Source organism: Telopea speciosissima, chromosome 5 (genome assembly GCF_018873765.1).
Source record: "Telopea speciosissima isolate NSW1024214 ecotype Mountain lineage chromosome 5, Tspe_v1, whole genome shotgun sequence".
NCBI lineage: Eukaryota > Viridiplantae > Streptophyta > Magnoliopsida > Proteales > Proteaceae > Telopea > Telopea speciosissima.
The window spans coordinates 15955465-15973640 of record NC_057920.1 but is presented as its reverse complement, the minus strand read 5'-3'; the positions used below and the strand labels follow the sequence as shown (position 1 = coordinate 15973640).

Genomic DNA, 18176 nt, shown 5'->3' with positions numbered 1-18176 from the left:
TTCTCATGTTGTAGATGAGAATGGATTCCCAAAACTTAAATCTCATAGAAAATGCATAGAATCTAATAATATCTGCTAAACTAACATGATACATTCCTAGATATGTTTTCAGTTGAATAAAATAAAAAGCATACTTTTATCTGCGATCCCAACGCGCGAGCAAATATCCAAGAAATGCTCCACGTTGGAATTGTCTTGTATTTCTTTTTTGCCATATGAGTGAAGAGGATGTATTTATAAACAAAAATTTGCAATTCATGATGATTTGGCTTTGAACATATCAACAACTAACCAGCTTCATAGGGCAGTTGGACTGTTTTTTAACATGAATTTTTGTGGAATATCAGACCTAAAATCTAAAACCTGATCCTGAATAAGAACAATAGATTAGCCATGATTTGTTTATCTCAATGACGGACTTGTGTATACCTAATCCCCTCCCCTCTCCTCCCCCCCCCCCCCCACCGAAACAAAAAAAACCCGGTCAATTGGCTTAGTTGTACTCAAATGATCCTCTTGGAGGTAGTTGAGGAGCATTGCTTTAAATCATAATTGAATTGAGTTGTCCCTTTAATCATCAATGTTCTTTCTTTCTTCTTTAATATATACAAATTTCATTCTATTTTTGACAAATTTAATATATGGTGATTCAATTCTGTAATCTATATGACATGAAACAGATCTCTGCATCACCTGTAATCCAGTGACAAAATGATCACATAACAATTCTACAATTAACTAGTTTTCTTTAATAAGAAATCACTTGGTGGTTAATACATCCCACTTTATTACATCTTCGTAGATCGAATGCCTAATTTACTCAACAAGTTAAGATTACTAAACTCTTTTAAAAAGCAGTTTCTTTCTAAGATGAATGTCTTAGTTTGGTGACTATTGTTCAGCCATTTGGGCCTTCTCAGTTGTTCAGGACTAAATAACTGACAAACTGCCTCCTCTTCAATAGAGCACAACCTAAAAGTAGTACACAATAGATCCTACTAAATACAAATGGGAGTACCCAGTGCAAGGCTCCAGCACTGCAGGGTCTGAGGAGGGTCAGTGTGTACGCAGCCTTACCCCTGCTTTGCGGAGAGGCTGTTTCCTACTAAATACAACACCCACAAAGTGTCCTATCTGACTGCTGGACTTTACTATCAAACCTTCTTCAAATAATTTACATAGTCGAAAGCAGCAAACATGGGATGGCAAAAATATTTAATACACGTCTTTAAGGGTAATTGGTCCATCGATTGCTCCAGGCACGCAATAGAATTGATAGAGATAGTTGATCCAAAATCATGGGCCAGACAGAGAGAGAGAGAGAGAGAGAGAGAGAGAGGGGACGGCATTTATTATATGATTCATGTGGAAGAGTTAATTCTAGTTTCATCAGTTCGACACTGTTAACTTCCCAATGGGCAGTGAGCTTATATGTTCAACTTAGAAAACAGAGGACAGTGTTGAAACTCATAAATAACAAGATAAAATTCATCGTAAGTTATTAGATGTGTTGGTTTGACACTAAGTTTTACTCTCAAAATCTGTTTAGATGTAAGTGCACTTATTTTTTATAGCTTATAGAACATTTTTGAGTTCAATTATTGGGATTTAAAAACTCAAGGACTTCAGAACGAAGGCAAGTTGCTATCCTATTGATCCTAAGTAGGTAGCAGGTACCTTCTTACTATTCAATCACTAAGAAATTGGGTCATTTCAGTTTCTAGAATATGAGGGGTTATCTTGAATGGCTTTTAAATGTTCTCTGCAAGTTAGAGAAGTTCAATTTTTATATCCAAAGCAAAACTTGAGAGGATCACATAGAAAATCAGAATCACAACATAAATGAAGTTTTGTTCTTCTAAATCAGATATATAATACTAAAGAATTTAGATATTTTTATATCATGCACTATGCAACACTATTGATGAATTTGAATATATCATAATGATTTGACATGGTGTGAACAGAATCATGCTACTATAAGGACCATTATAAGAGATAATGTAGAGATCACCAAAAAGAGGATAGAGATGGCATTGAAGTAGGTGGAAGGCGGTGATGATAAATATTTTTCTAATATGAAGAAATTTCTAGGGTAAAATAAAACTAAATTTGAGAAGAGCTTGAAGGAGAACACATTTTAAACTCAGTGTCATTCTTATACTTACTAAAAAGAATAGAAAAGTGCTTTCAGTACCCATACAGATTAACAAGAAATACTGACTGCAAAAAAAAATTTAGATAAGTAAAGTATTTAGATAAGCACATAACATAAGTGTATTCACGGTAAGAAAAGCTTTCTTAGAACCGGATGAATATGTTACTTCAATGGCTAATTCTAGACACACACATGAAAAGTATGTTCTGATAAATAAATAAATAAAAACTCAAAAAAGATATTCTAAATTCAATAAACAAGGAAAACCATCCATATATATGATTTATTTGGGTTAATATACTAAAATTTAATTCATTAAGCACCAGTCACCATCAAATAGTTTTATAATAAACTTTTTTTGGATGCAATAATTAGAGCATATTGACCATTAGAGTAAAGGAAAAGAAATATTCTTACTTCTTTTAAAATTGAAGGATTCCCTTGATTGTTAGACCACCAGATAAAACGAACCAAAAGATCACATCATCATCTTCCCTGCATATCTGAAACACTGAAAAATAAAAAGAAATTACAGAACTCTTGTATATTGGAGAAAAGTATGTATATACACTAATTTGTTAAAAAAAATAAAAAATCTATCGTATGAAAAGAAATTGTATCCATTGTCTAAAAGAGATAAAAATGCACATAAATGGTAACTAAAAACAGGAGATTCGTATTTCACTAGTGTTATCCACTAGCTCCAAGATAGAACTATTGATTTAAATGGTGACTAATTTCTAGTTTGGAAATTATTAAGTTCATTAACATTGTCTACAAAAAATTTATTTATAATACTCAGAGATCAGCCGGATGAGGAGCTCAGGTCTACCAATTTGACCAGGGGTCAACCAACACTATCAAACGACATCGTAAATATACCAAATTGTTACTCAAACTGACAGTCATACAGTTCAGAGGACCAGCTCAGTGTTCCATGGGAGTTTAGTGTCCCAGTTAAGATGACTTTAACACAAAACAGACCAAACAGTTTCTTTGGTCAGTTGGGTTTAGAGAGCAATATAATTACCCAGGTGCCAACAATGCCTTCCATCAAATGAAGGTGATACAGAAGTTTCAAGAATTAACACACAGGGTTAGCGTCATATTGCATATTCACGACAACAGTAGAGAGGATATTAACCACTAAATCCTAGGTGGCTTGACCATACTTCTGAAAAAGGCACCAAGAATTTAAATACAACAGGATGTTATTGGCTAATTTTACTGCATGAGGAAGGTTCAACAAAGCTCCTGTCCCATTTACAACTGAGAATAATGAATCATAGGGTTATTTTCTTTCACTAATGGAAATGGTCTCTTATTTAACATAAAGGAATTGAGATCCTAAAGTCGGCTTTGCATATTTCAGCATGCTGGGAAAAAGGATGTGATGGAATATTTGGGGAATTGAACTTATGCCTATGAGACACAAGCCCCTATTATTTATGATGAATAAAATGATGTACTAGTTACAATCATACCCCTAGGGCAACACAAGCTAAACCCCATTGGAATTATACGCTTGTACCCATATTACAACACTCCCCCTCAAGTTGGTGCATAGATCTCAACCATGCCCAACTTGCTAATAACAGAAACAACACTCTTAATAGATAAACCCTTAGTAAATACATCAGCTAACTGATCAGCCGATGGGACAAATGGAATACAAATAAGACCTTGTTCTAACTTCTCCTTGATAAAGTGGCAATCAATCTCCACATGTTTGGTTCTATCATGCTAGACGGGGTTATGGGCAATGCTGATTGCTGATTTGTTGTCAAAGTATAGGCGCATGGGCACCTCAACTGGGACTCTGAGGTCCTAAAGTAACCCCCTAAGCCAAAGCAACTCATAAATACCATTGGCCATGACCTGAAATTCTGCTTCTGCACTGGAACGAGCCACCACAGCTTGCTTCTTGCTTCTCCAGGTGACCAAGTTACCACCAAAATATGTACAGTAGCTAGAGGTAGATCTACCATCATCAAGGCAGTTAGCCCAATCAGCATCTGTGTATGACTCAATGCGAATGTGGTTATGAGATGAGACGAGAACAACTTTTCCAGGAGCAGCCTTTAGATATCGCAAGATGCGGTATACAGCATCCAAGTGAGATGAATGTGGATCATGCATGTATTGACAAACCATGCTAACAAACAAAGGCAATATCCGGGCGAGTATGAAATAAATAGATCAGTTTCCCAACTAGCCTCTGATAGCTACCCTTGTCTACAGGTTCTCCATCCTTATAGCGAAGAGGAGAATTAGGCTCCACAGGGTTGTCAGCTGGCTTACACCCTAGCATTCCTGTATCTGTCAAGAGATCAATGGTGTATTTCCTTTGTGAGAGGTAAATACCTTGAGCTGAATAAGCTACCTCTATGCCCAGAAAATATCTCAATTTTCCCAGGTCTTTAATCTCAAACTCTTGTGCCATGAATTTTTTCAAGAAAGAAATCCCCTCCATGCTACTCCCAGTGATGACAATGTCATCTACATAAACAATCAAAATAGTAATATGGCCAGATGTCCTCTTGATGAACAAAGTGTGATCGGCATTGCTTTGCTTGTAACCAATGGATACCATCGCGTTATGGAACTGACCAAACCAGGCCTTGGGAGACTATTTCAAACCATACAAGGCACGGTTGAGTTTACAAACCTTCCCATGAGTCTCCTAGGAAGCAAAACCTGGTGGGATCTCCATGTATACTTCCTCAAGCTCTCCATGCAACAAGGCATTCTTGGCATCTAGTTGTTGGAGGTCCCATCCTTGATTCACTACACATGATAGGATCACTCTAACTGTATTAATCTTGGCAACCGGTGCAAAAGTTTCCTGATAGTCAAACCCGTAGGTCTGTGTGAATCCTCTAGCAACCAGCCTTGCTTTGTATCTGTCCAGTTCCATTAGCTTTGTGCTTTATTAGGAACACCCATTTACATCCTACAGCTCTCTTTCCTGAAGGAAGCTGCACCAATTCCCACGTGTTATTCTTCCCAAGAGCCCTCATCTCTTCATTTATTGCCTCTTTCCATGTGAATTAGCCAGTGCTTCCCACCAGGTATTAGGGATGGAAATAGGTAACAAAGAAACAAAAGCATGGAAGGAAGGAGAAAGAGAATCATATGATACTACATTGGAGATGGGATGTTGGGTATAGGTTCTTTTTTGTTTTCGAGTAGCTATTGGTATGTTTAGAGTTGGATCACTAGAAGGAAGAGACTTACTAGACAAATTGGGAACACATGTAGGACTTTAATTCGGTAACGCCGATTGACCATGAGAGATGGTGGTGGTCCTGGGAGCTTGCCCTTTGTTTTTCTTTTTCCGAGAGTGTACAAAAACCTTCAGAGGAGAAGGAAGTGGAGGCTGCTCCTCCTGAACCGTGGGCTGTGGAGGTTGCTCCGCCTAACCCGTGGGCTGAAGTAGAGGTTGCTCCTCCTGAACCGTGTGTTCCTGCTCCCCCTAAACTATATGTTCCTGCCCCCCTGAACCGTGGTCTGAAATGGAGGCTGTTCCTCCTGAACCATGGGCTGCTGCTCCTGCCCTGTTACACTATCTTCAATTTCTACATCTTCTTCCATTATGGGCAGCTCCATAAGAGCAATCATGAAAGGCACCTCTTCCCTTGGATTAGTATTCTCCCTCTGAAGAGGTGTAGGACAGGAGTAAAAAGGAACCGCTTATTGAAAGACCACATCCATTGTAATAAACATCTTGTGCGAAGGAGGGTGATAACATTCGTAACCCTTTTGTGTGACAGAGTAACCTAGAAAGATGCATCGAAGCCCTTGGGATCAAACTTGCCATGCACGTGGTGATTCCTCGCGAAAGCTACACAACCAAATACTTTTGGAGGGATAGTAAAACTAGATGAACCCATGAGAAGATCCAGAGGGCAGCGGCCATCTAACATACGAGAGGGCATCCGATTAATGAGATACGAGGCCAAGAGAACTGCATCACCTCAAAAACATGGAGGAATGGACATGGTAAACATAAGGGAGCGAGCCACTTCCAAGAGATGGAAAATCTTACGTTTTGCAACCCCATTCTGAGCAGGTGTGTCAACACAACTGGTCTGGTGTATTATCGCACAAATATAAGACTGAAAGGCACCAACCATATATTCCTTTCCATAATCCGTGTGAAGAATCTTAATCTTGGCATCAAATTGGGTTTGCAGTGAAAGATATGCTCTTTTGGTGAAGCAAATAAATCCAAGAGGTGCGACTAAAGCAGTCAATGAAAGTAACAAACCATCAAAAACTAGAGATAGACATACATCGGGCAAGGGCCCCACATCAGAATGAACCACAGCAAAAGGAATTAAACTTCTATTATAAAAAATAGGATAGGTATGTATAGTCTTCTTTGCCAAAGTACAAGCATCACAAATAAAACCATTTGGATTACACTGTTTAAATAAATCAGGAAAAAACTTAGATAATGTCCCTAGAGAGGGATGACCCAACCGACGATGCTATTTGTGGAGTTCAGATAACGCAAGTGTAGATGACCAAGGGAGAGAAGCAACAGTAGATAAGGGTGAAGAAGAGCTCTCAAGCAAGTATAGACCATCATCCATCCTACCACTGCCAATCGTACTACCGTTTTCAGGTCCTAAAAAATACAGTGGGACGGTAAAAATGTTACTTTGCACTTTAAATCCCTTGTGAGACTACTAATAGACAAAAGATTAATAGAAAAATTAGGTACATGCAACACTGAGGAAAGAGATAAAGTAGAGGAACATTTAATGGACCCTTTTCCTAAAACAGAGGAGAGGGATCCATCGGCAACACACACTCTACTGTTATCTGACAACTGGGAATATTGAAAAAAAAATGGGAATGTGATCCAGTCATATAATCAGTGACCCCCCGAGTCGATGATCTAGGGAATGGAAACGACTGAGGCACAGTGGCCACCGAAATAAATACCTGAGAGAGAAGGGGATGAGTCAAGTGACTGAGGTAAAATAGTAGCACAAGCAACACTGGCATTGGCAGATGGGACTAAAGAAGTTTCAAGCCTGGACATCAAACGACGTAGGTGGTGAAGCTCATCTGAAGAGAGAGGTACATCAGTGGAGGTATCATCAACAGTAGTGTGATGGGCAGCAGTACCATTCAACAACCCTGGCCACGACCACGAGAGGGAGGAGGACGTCCATGAAGCTTCTAACATCTATCTTTGGTGTAATGCTCCTTCCCACAATAATCATGCTTCACAGGAACCTTCTGAGAAGAAGAACTATTAGTCCCACGGGCAAGATGTCCCTTGGAAGAGGTCCCATGGGAAGGAGTACTACGACCGGTGTAAAGGGCATATTTCTCCATAAGCACAGATTGAATTATAGTAGTACGACGACTCTCCTCCGAAGTCAAGAGCATAGGCCTGCTCAAGGGTAGGGAATGGATCCCGATTGAGAACATGTGCCCTGATTTCATCAAACTTCATATTCAAACGAACAAAAAATCATAGACCTGGAGTTTATCTTCCCACTTGCGAAAGGCACCAGTATCAGTTTCACAGGTTGCAATAAATCTCCCATAGAAGTCCAAAGTCTTCCATAGTCCTCGCATTGTAGAATAATATTCACAGAGAGAGAGAGAGAGAGATCCTTCTGTTGCATATTGTGAATTTTTCTCCGAAGTTCATAGCATTGTGCATCATTGCTAACTTGGGAATATGTTTCCTTGGCAACCTTCCAGATGGTTGCAGCAGAGTCAATAAGGAGATATCCCTGGGCAATAGCAGGATCAATTGAGGTGAGAAGATAAGACGTAACCAGGTGTTGAATAATGTACACCAGAATACTGTGGGAGTATTCTGGTCTTTTTGGGACTTAGTTTTATGTACTACCGACTCTCTTAGCAGAGTCGGCTAGAGTAGGGACAATTCTGTCTTATGTTTTGTAATCTATTTTCTTATAAATAAAGGGCTTGCTTGATCGAATTGATCATTCAAGCATTCCATTCATTGTGTTCTGTTTACATGGCATCAGAGCCAATTCTCTGATCTCGTTTTTCAGAACTCCCCCCCCCCCCCATCATCTCTTCTTTTTTTCTCCTTCCCTCTTCTTCTCGATCTCCTCTTTCTCTCCCTTTTTTTCCCTTGGTTCTCTTCCCCACATTAGGGCAGCACTAATGAGGTGATCGCATGATCTAGTTGTTGCCCTTTATTCTACCTCTTCAGCTAATGTTCTAAACAAGGTTTGCAATCGATAGTTGCTGCCTCTCTTCTCTGCGATTTTTGGATTTCTCCTGTTCTTGAAGATCGAGCCTCTTTATGTGTTGAAGGTTGATCTTTCCTTGTTGGAGATTCATTCTAGTAGTCTTAGACAACACCTATCACAGGTTTACACCACCTATTGAAGACATATCCCCTCTATCGATCCCAATTTCAGGGTATTGAAAAACCTTGACTCTCATCGATTTTGGGGTTCAAGCTTCTGCCCTTGCTGATTTTTTTAGGGCTGTTTTACTCAAGTTCAAGGAATGCTCGACAATGGTGGTGACACATCCTATTAAAGAATTTTCAAGTTTTTTCAGAATTCTCCTTCAAGGATCGATTTCTGTCCCTATCAAATTTTTTCTGGTTTTGGTTCTTGGCTGGCTGCATCAATTCACTGCTGATTTGATTGTGTCAGTATGTCTGGTTCTGATATTACTACTGCTACGTCCGCCATTGAAGGACAGCCAAGGAATGAATATCTCCCTTTCGCTGCTGCTATTAAACTCAATGGGGCAAATTATTTGATGTGGTCCAGATCTACCTATCTGACTGTTGTTGGTCGCAGCTTTACAGGACACCTCATTGGCATTTCTACAAAACCATCTGACCTTGGTCCTCTTCAAGACAGATGGATTTCGAATGATGCTATGGTGATGTCTTTGTTGCTGCATTCCATGCAATCAAACCTCTCCAGTGGTTATTTATTATTAGACATTGCACATCAGATTTGGGCTGCTGCAAAGGAGACTTATGGACAGGTTCGGAATGATGCTCAGGTGTATGAAATCAAGAAGAAGGTTCATGACACCACTCAAAAGGAACTCTCTAAATCCCAATACTATGCTTTCCTCAAGAGTTTATGGCAACAGTTGGATCACCATTCTGATTTTCAGCCTACAAATCCCACTGACATTGCTGCCTATAGAAAGCATGTTGTCAAAATTCAGGTATATGATTTTTTGGCAGGTCTGACTATTGAGTATGATCCTTTGTGTGCAAGTTCTCAGTCGATCTCATTTCCCTTCACTGGAGCAGTCCTATGCTTTGGTACATATTGAGGAGACTCGTCGAGCTGCTATGCTGCATACTTCCACTGTAGATCGGTCTGCTCTTCAAGCTGGCTCTAGCCCTACGCTCATAAATGATGGCTCTCCTGCTAATACTTCCTCCAAGAAACCTATGAAGTGTGAACATTGCAACAAACCCTATCACACTAAGGCTACTTGTTGGAAACTTCATGGGAAGCCTGCTGATTTTGAAGCCAAACGTGGTCGTGGTAAAACTAAAAACAAGGCTAATCACACTGAAAGTGTAGCTACAGCCCCCACTACCGAAAATGATCTCTCCCAGGAACAATTACAAGCTTTCAGGCGTATGTTACAGGCTTCTGCTGCATCTACTACATCTCTTCTTGCCACTTCTTCCACTCCCTCAGGTTCCCACTTTACCCGTTCAGGTATTTCATTTGCTGGTCATTGTGCATCGGTTGTCTCCACTCCATGGATTATAGACTCCAGTGCCACTAATCACATGACACGTGCTTCCAGCCTCTTTGACAAGTATTCTCCCACTTCTGGCAAGGATAGAGTCAAGGTGGTTGATGGCTCCCTCTCCTCTGATTCTGGAAAGGGATCCATTAGTTGCTCACCTTCCATTACATTGTTTTCCATTTTACATATTCCCAATTTTACTACTAATCTTATTCCCATTAGTAGTCTTACTAAAGATCTGAATTGCAAAGTAACTTTTTTTCCCACTCATTGTGTTTTTCAGGAACTGGAAACGGGGAAAACAATTGGATGTGGTAAAGTGCATGGTGGATTGTACCTGTTTGATGATGGTCATCTTCCTCCAAGAACATTACCTTCTCAATTGTGTCAGACTTCCTCATTCCCCTCTGAACTGCACCAATGGCATTTTAGATTAGGACACCCCTCTCTTAGGAACGTTATCCCATTTATTTCCAGCATTAGTTAAAAAATGTAATAAGATTTTTTTTGTGAGGCTTGTGTCTTGGCCAAACAGACACGTTCAACTTATCCTATTTCTAAAAGATGTTCTTCCTCTTTTCATTTGGTTCATACTGATGTGTGGGGTCCTAATTGCAAAGTTTCTCTTTCCGGTCATCGTTGGTTTGTCTCCTTTATAGACTGTTACTCTAGAACCACTTGGGTCTCCTTGATGCACACAAAAATGATGTTTTTTCATGTTTTCAACACTTTCATAAGATGATTCAAACCCAGTTTAATGTCACTCTCAAAATTTTGAGGAGTAACAATGGGACAAAATATATGGAAGGTCAGGTTCAAAAATACCTTGATGCCATGGGATTATACATCAGACCAGTTGTGTTGATACTCCAACCCAAAATGGTGTGACTGAGATTAAAAATCGCCATCTCTTGGAGTTGGCTAGAGCCCTAATGTTTGCTCGAAATGTTCCCTCTTATTATTGGGGGGACACTGTCCTCACTGCGTCCTATTTGATTAATAGGATGCCTACTTGGGTCCTTGAATCCAAGTCCCCAGCTGAACTGTTACATGGCTCCTCTTCCTTTGTCGTTACCCTAGGGTGTTTGACTGTGTTTGTTATGCTAGGGACACTAGATCCCCTGGTAAACTTGAACCTCGTGGCCTCCGTTGCATGTTCTAAGGTAACTCTACCACCCAAAAGGGGTACAAGTGTTATTATCCTCCTACCAGACGTATTATGGTGAGTATGGATGTTGTTTTTCATGAGAATCTTTCATATTATTCGTCCCCACCTCTTCAGGGGGAGAGTTTTAGTGAAGATATGCTGACTATAGAACCCCCTCTTCAGTATGTGCATAATGAGTTTGTTCCTGCTCCTCCTACTCTTGTTCCTCCCTCTACTTCAGGGGAAGAGGTTCATATACAGGGGGAGACTACAAATAATGATAATAATGAAATTCCTATTCAGGGGGAGCTCACTCCAATCCAGAAAACCATAGTGAATTTCAGAGGAGGATTGATGATTCTAATTTGAAGGTCTATATAAAGAGTTGTACCAGACATAAGCAGCTTCAATCCACTACAGCGCCAATACCCACCCAGTTGCCAAAGTCGGATCCAGAACCTACTTCTCCACCTGGTAAGACTTCTTCTCTTTAGCTACCTATTGCTGTTCGTAAAGGTGTTAGGGCTTGTACTCAACACCTTATATCCCATGTTGTTTCCTATGACTCTCTTTTCTCCATCTTTTCATGCATTTGCTTCTTTTCTTTCTTCTGTACATATTGCTCGGAATTGGCAGGAAGCTTTATCAGATGGAAAGTAGAAGGCAGCAACGAATGAAGAAATGAAAGCCTTAAAGAACAATGACACATGGGAGCTTGTGGTTCTTCCACTAGGGAAAAGACCAATTGGATGTAAATGGGTGTTTGTGGTGAAACAGAAGGTGGATGGCACTGTGGATAGATATAAGGCACGACTCGTGCCAAAAGAGTTCACTCAGACATATGGGATTGATTATCAGGAGACCTTTGCACCTATTGCAAAGCTGAACACTATCCGAGTTTTGTTCTCTTGTGCAGTCAATCTTGGATGGGATTTACAACAGCTAGATGTGAATAATGCTTTTCTCAATGGAGAACTTGATGAGGAGGTATATATGGATATTCCATCAGGGTTCTCATGTGACAAAACCCAAGGCAAAGTGTGTAGATTGAAGCATGCACTTCATGGGTTGAAGCAGTCACCTCGAGCATGGTTTGGCAGGTTTCACAAAGCTATGATTTCTGTAGGCTATAAACAGAGTAATGCTGATCACACTCTTTTTATAAAAAGAGTTGGTGAAAAAATCATTGTTCTTATAGTTGACGCTGATGATATTGTGGTAACCGGAAATAATGGTGATGAGATCAGTCGTTTGAAGAATTTTCTTGGACAGGAGTTTGAGATTTTAAGGATCTGGGAAAATTAAGGTACTTCCTTGAAATTGAAGTTGCTAGGTCTTCTAAGGGCATCTTTCTCTCCCAAAGGAAGTATATCCTAGATTTGTTGACAGAAACTGGTTTGTTAGGATGTCACCCTTCAGATACTCCTATGGATGCTAATGTCCGTCTTAAAGAAAAGGAGGGTGAATTGTTGATAAAGGCCGGTACCAAAGGTTGGTAGGGAAGTTGATTTATCTCTCACACACACATCCAGACATTGCTATAGCAATGAGCACTGTGAGTCAGTTCATGCATTATCCCTACTCTTTCTTTCCATATGGAGGTTGTTCTTCGTATTCTTCACTACTTGAAGCCAGCTCCAGGGAAAGGCATTCTCCTGTCTCCTCGTGATCACCTACGGATAGAGGCCTATACTAATGCTGATTGGGCTGGTTCTCCTGACCGCAAGTCTATCTCTAGGTATTGTACTTTTGTAGGTAGCAATCTTGTCACTTGGCGTAGCAAGAAGCAGAATGTGTTAGCTCATTCTAGTGTTGAAGCAGAGTTTCGTGCTATGGCACAAGGTATTTGTTAGTTACTATGGCTAAAGGGTTTATAACAAGACCTCGGTGTTCCTGTTCGTCTCCCTATGATGCTGTATTGTGACAACAAGGCTGCAATCAGCATTACACATAATCCAGTACAGCATGATCGTACCAAGCATGTTGAGGTGGATAGGCATTTTATCAAGGAAAAATTGGAAGGACTGATTTGTATTCCCTTTGTGAAGTTTGCTGATCAGCTAGCTGATATTTTCACTAAGGGATTGCCTAGAAAGTTGTTTCATCCTGCTTTAGTCAAGTTGGGCATGTTTGACATTTATGCTCCAACTTGAGGGGGAGTGTTGAATAATGTACACCAGAATACCGTGGGGGTATTCTGGTCTTTTTGGGATTTATTTTTATGTACTGCCGACTCTAGAATAGGGACAATTCTGTCCTATATTTTGTAACCTATTTTCTTATAAATAAAAGGGCTTGCTTGATCGAATTGATCATTCAAGCATTCCATTCATTGTGTTCTGTTTACACCAGGCATTCATCGGTCTCTCATTTAATTTGAGTAGGACTAGCAGTAGTAGGCTTCACAGAGGACCCAGTAAGATGGCCAGAGAGACCATGGGGACCCACGGAAAGAGAGCAATATCTCGAACACATCAAGTAGTTACTCCCATCAAGTTTGACGGAGTTCATAAGGAATGAAAGAAAGTCACGTTCACGCTGCTGGATTACTCCTTCATGTCTAGTAGATGCAGTTGACTCATCCAACATGGTTGTTGATCTCAAGAAAATGTGGGAAACGGTAGCCAAACACTACCACCTGAAAATCTTCAAAAAAAAGGAGGAAGATCTCAGTTCATGGGTTAGAAAGATCCTTTGGTGGGAGAAAAAAATCACCACCAAGGGAGAAAGGGACCAAAAATAAAAAAAGGTAGAGAGAAGAGGGGGGCTCCGGCGGCGGAAGACGGTGGTGTTTGGCGGTAAGAGAAGCTGAGAAGAAGAGGCGGTGAAAAAACCGAGAGAGAGAGAGAGAGAGACGGAAGGTAGGTCGGCGGTGGTTGGGCGAAACCGAGAGAGAGAGGAGAGGGGCGGCGGTGGGTGGTGGCGGTGAAGCTAGAGGCAAGAGAGAGAGAGAGACGCAAGAGGAGGATGGCAGCTGTAGCTTTGGGGTTTCATGGGTATGGAGGCACAAATCCCAAAGTCGATTCTCCTAGCTTTGATACCATGATGGAAATCGTGGAATATTTGGAAAATTGAACTTATGTCTATGAGACACAAGCCCTCTTTATTTATAATGAATAAGATGATCTACACGTTACAGTCATACCCATAGGACAACACAAGCTAAACCCCACTAGACAATTATACCCTTGTACCAATATTACAACAGGATGTAAGTAAATACTAGAAGATCAGTAATGTCCTTTTGCTAAATTCACTTCAGGAGAATACATATATCACTGATTTAGGTTTTCAGCCCCCAACCTTCAATAAGCATATTTTGTATTTTTATTTTAAACAAAATACTCTATCTTAACAGGATTCTTATAATCGTTCAGTCTAGGTCAACCATAAAAAATGAGGAAAAGATGATCTTTATTCAATGTACACCTCTTTATATACAAAAAGAGTACCGGATACAAAATTGATCTAAGATGAATCTGGAAATTAGAGTAAAATTTCTTTAGAAAGAAATACATAGTTTGAAGTTGTAAGGAATTAAAGTTCAGCAATAAAGTTCTGAAATAGAACTTCACAACTCATGTTTTACTGAGTTCCAGCTATCACAGTAGAGCCACAAGCAACAAGTCTTCATGCTTCTTGGTACTCAGAAGGCATCACTTCATACTTAATGCATATTAGTTTACTTACTGCTTACAATTTTTAATTGAAAAATATATCAAAATATAGGCATATAGCCAGCATCCTTCATTTCTAAGGTCAGCTTATCCAGTTCCATATAGATTTCCTGTGATTGGGGGTGGGATGTATCTCCCACTCTGAACGCATGTACTCTTTTATCTACCTCCACCCAACTCCAACCAACAGTTTTCTGCACCCCCTTTCGAATCATCATTTTCCTAACTTCATATGCTTCACCCCACATACCTGCTTCTGCATAAATATTTCCCAGTGCAACATAGGTAGCTGCATCATATGGATCCATCCTCAGAAGCTCATTTGCAGCTTCCCTACCTAGCTGTACATCACCATAAAGTCTACAAGAACTCAATAAGGAGCTCCATATTACAGCATTAGGCTCAAAAGGCATTTCCCTTATCAACTCTTTTGCCTCTCTTAAAAGCCCATTCCTCCCATAGAGGTCAACCATGCATGCGTATTGGTCTAGCTCAGAAACCAATCCATAATCTTTCATTTTGTTAAAGTATTCTATCCCTCTATCAAGGAAACCCGCATGGTTACAAGCACTCAATACAGCAGTAAAGCACATGTGATCAGGTTTCACACCTTTTTCCACCAGCAAGCATTCAAACAGCTCCAATGCATCAGCTCCTCTTCCACTTTGAGCATATCCTGTGATCATTGTGGTCCACAAGATGTTATTCCTGTCAATTGTCTCATCAAAGATATGACGGGCATCATTAATGCTGCCACACTTAGAATACATATCTAACAAAGAGCTGGACACAAACACGTTTTGGTCTGAACCAATCTTCATTACCAGAGAATGCATTTGCCTTCCCTGTTGAAGAACTGTAAGACTCCCACAAGCATTTAAAACACTAACAAAGGTGTAATTGGTTGCACCTAATCTGTCATTTAGCATTTCCACAAAAAGCCTTAATGCCTCTTCCCCTAGTAAGTTGTCCGAGTATCCAGTAATCATGGAGTTAAAAATAATAACATCTCTTTCCCTAGTTGCATAAAACAATGATACAGCTTGAGTGATCCTGCCACACTTGGAATAACAATCAATAAGAGAGCTGGTCACAAAGCTATTTCCCTCGACCCCAAATTTGATAACATGAGCATGGAGCAACATAACTAGCAGGAGATCCTTTTCTAAGCCAGTGCAGGCACTAATTATACTCGCGAAAGTGAAGCAGTTGGGTCTAACATCTGTCCACAACATATCTTTGAACAACACTAAAGCCTCCCTTCCATCCCCATTTTGTGAGAGTCCGGATAAGATCGAGGTCCAGGCTACTTGATCTTTACTTCTCATGCCATCAAAAATCTTTCTTGCATCAACAATTGTCCCACACTTGGCATACATATCAACAAGAGCACTATTTAGAAAGAGATTATCTTCGAATCCTATTTGAATTATTCGGGCATGAACTTGTAAACCCAAATCCCAATCTAGAGATTTTGCACAAGAACTAAGAACACTGCATAGGGTGAATTTTGTGAGTTTCAGTCCGAAGCTATTCAAGCGGCAAAACAACCTCAATGTCTCATGGACACGGCCAAGTCTAGCGAGCTCTCTTACGACAGAGTAACACGCTTCCTGGCCATGCCTATGCTTAGTAGAACTGCATACTAACGACTGGATGTCGAACCCAGAATTTCTTTCAGGCAAAAAATCAAACGATGGAGACGCACCTATTTGAGGAATTCCATCCGACAACATACACGCACGTGTAGGCACAGCTGAAGAGAAACCACGGCAGGATCCGTAGGATAAGGATGACAATGGGAATCGTGTACGATAAATAAGCATTTAAGCAACCAAAAACAAAACGTGTTGCAGAAATCACGGCGGCCGAGTTCAGCGTGCATGGTCACTGATCACGTCCACGATTCCAATATGCCATTTTTGTTCTCTGTATGGAACAATGGATGGCATACTTCATTCGCAGCATCTAATCTGGAAATGGACGAACCAACAAGGCGACCGATTAAATCCTTGTGAGGGATCTTCCCTCCTTGAAATTGAAATATTTAAGTGCCAAGCAGCATCCACCAAGGTCGACGATGCATAGTTGCTCATACCAGTAGCACGTTTGATGAGAGACCAGAAAGCCCCAGGGGAATCTTATTGGTTCTTGGCGGGAGACCAGGTGAATACGAAGAAGAATGTAAGACCAAAGATCCACGAAAGTCCCCTAGTCAGATTTCAGGGAAACTTACTTGTGCACCTCTTAGAGCATTGCCCATTTTCTTAATACACCATTTTTTCAAAACCTTATTTAGAACACCCTCTGCATTTTACCATGTCTTTCAAGTAGGTCTCATCTGTAGTCGGTCACCTTAGTGATGATGTCATGGAAAAATATCTCCTATGGTTTTCTATCCGGTATGATTCCCTAGTGCCTCTAATAAGAGGGGGTGGATCCCATCCAAGTAGTGTGTTGGGGCAAGGAATAAGGTGGTCGTGCCTCCCTATGAGAGGAATTGTAGGCACCGTACTAAGTAGGGAACCGTAAGAGATAAAGATCCATTACATCATGGGTTAGAAAAATCCCAAATGTCCGAATTACTCTTCAAGACTAGTGAAGTGACCACTTTACCCTTATCTTCATTTTCTTTCTTTTTTTCTTTTTTTTTTTGATAGATAATATGAAATTTATAGAAAAAGAAGGAAAAAAAAACAATACAATTACAATACAACTACCCCACAATCCGAGACATGTCCAAGACAAAACCAAACAAAAAAGAACCAAAGAGGGAAAGATAACCCCAATCCAAAAGTCCCAAGGGAAATTCCTATGGAGGATTAGAAGCAAACAACAACCGCACAAGTGTATCTAGAAGACCATATGGGTTCAATACCCCAATTGTCCACAAGAAATTGATTCTAAGGGGTTTTTGGCCCCTTGGGAATAATAGCCCGACATTGTTCCTCTACATCCAAGGGAATGCAACTGACAATGGTTGGTTTGGTGTTAGTCTTATTGCAAAATATTCGAAAATTCCTCTCGTTCCTAATATGGTCAATAGTACAATAAAAGGTTTACTTGACAATGCAACCAATTAAATCTTCCTTAAAAGAGCTCTCTATCCAGTTAGCCTCCAACTTCACATTCCTCCCCGGCCTCCTTGAAGGCGAGCACAACCTTATGGGCAATAAAAAAAAGGATGGTCTCTCTTCTTCTTCCTACAACACAAAAACTAGCAGAGGTGACTAATATTGAGATACTATCTGCTTCTCTGTTCAATAGGAAAAATTGGAGGTTTTTATTTAATTGGTGAGTCTAGAAAGCATGACCGTGGAGATCAGAGGAAATATTGGAAAAATGGCTATGGATGAGAATCACAGGGAGGGCTTAGAAATTGAAACAGAAATTAAATAAGACTCTTTCCAGCGTACTACTAATTTCAGATTCTCTCCACTAAAGGGGGTAACCA

At 40.2% G+C, this 18176-nt stretch overlaps 2 protein-coding genes across 2 annotated transcripts; both read right to left on the bottom strand.

Annotated features, from left to right (window-relative positions):
* Positions 1 to 2376: 2376 nt before the first annotated feature.
* Positions 2377 to 16865, bottom strand: LOC122660804 (pentatricopeptide repeat-containing protein At2g13600-like). The gene is made up of 2 exons (XM_043856039.1): positions 14562 to 16865; positions 2377 to 2669 (listed from the first exon to the last, which is right to left on the bottom strand). Exon 1 carries the CDS (start codon positions 16546 to 16548, stop codon positions 14764 to 14766), a length of 1785 nt encoding a protein of 594 aa, XP_043711974.1. The 5' UTR covers positions 16549 to 16865; the 3' UTR covers positions 2377 to 2669; positions 14562 to 14763.
* Positions 4314 to 4751, bottom strand: LOC122662820 (uncharacterized mitochondrial protein AtMg00810-like). Its single transcript, XM_043858532.1, has one exon. The coding sequence runs from the start codon at positions 4749 to 4751 to the stop codon at positions 4314 to 4316; it is 438 nt and encodes a 145-aa protein (XP_043714467.1).
* Positions 16866 to 18176: the final 1311 nt, after the last annotated feature.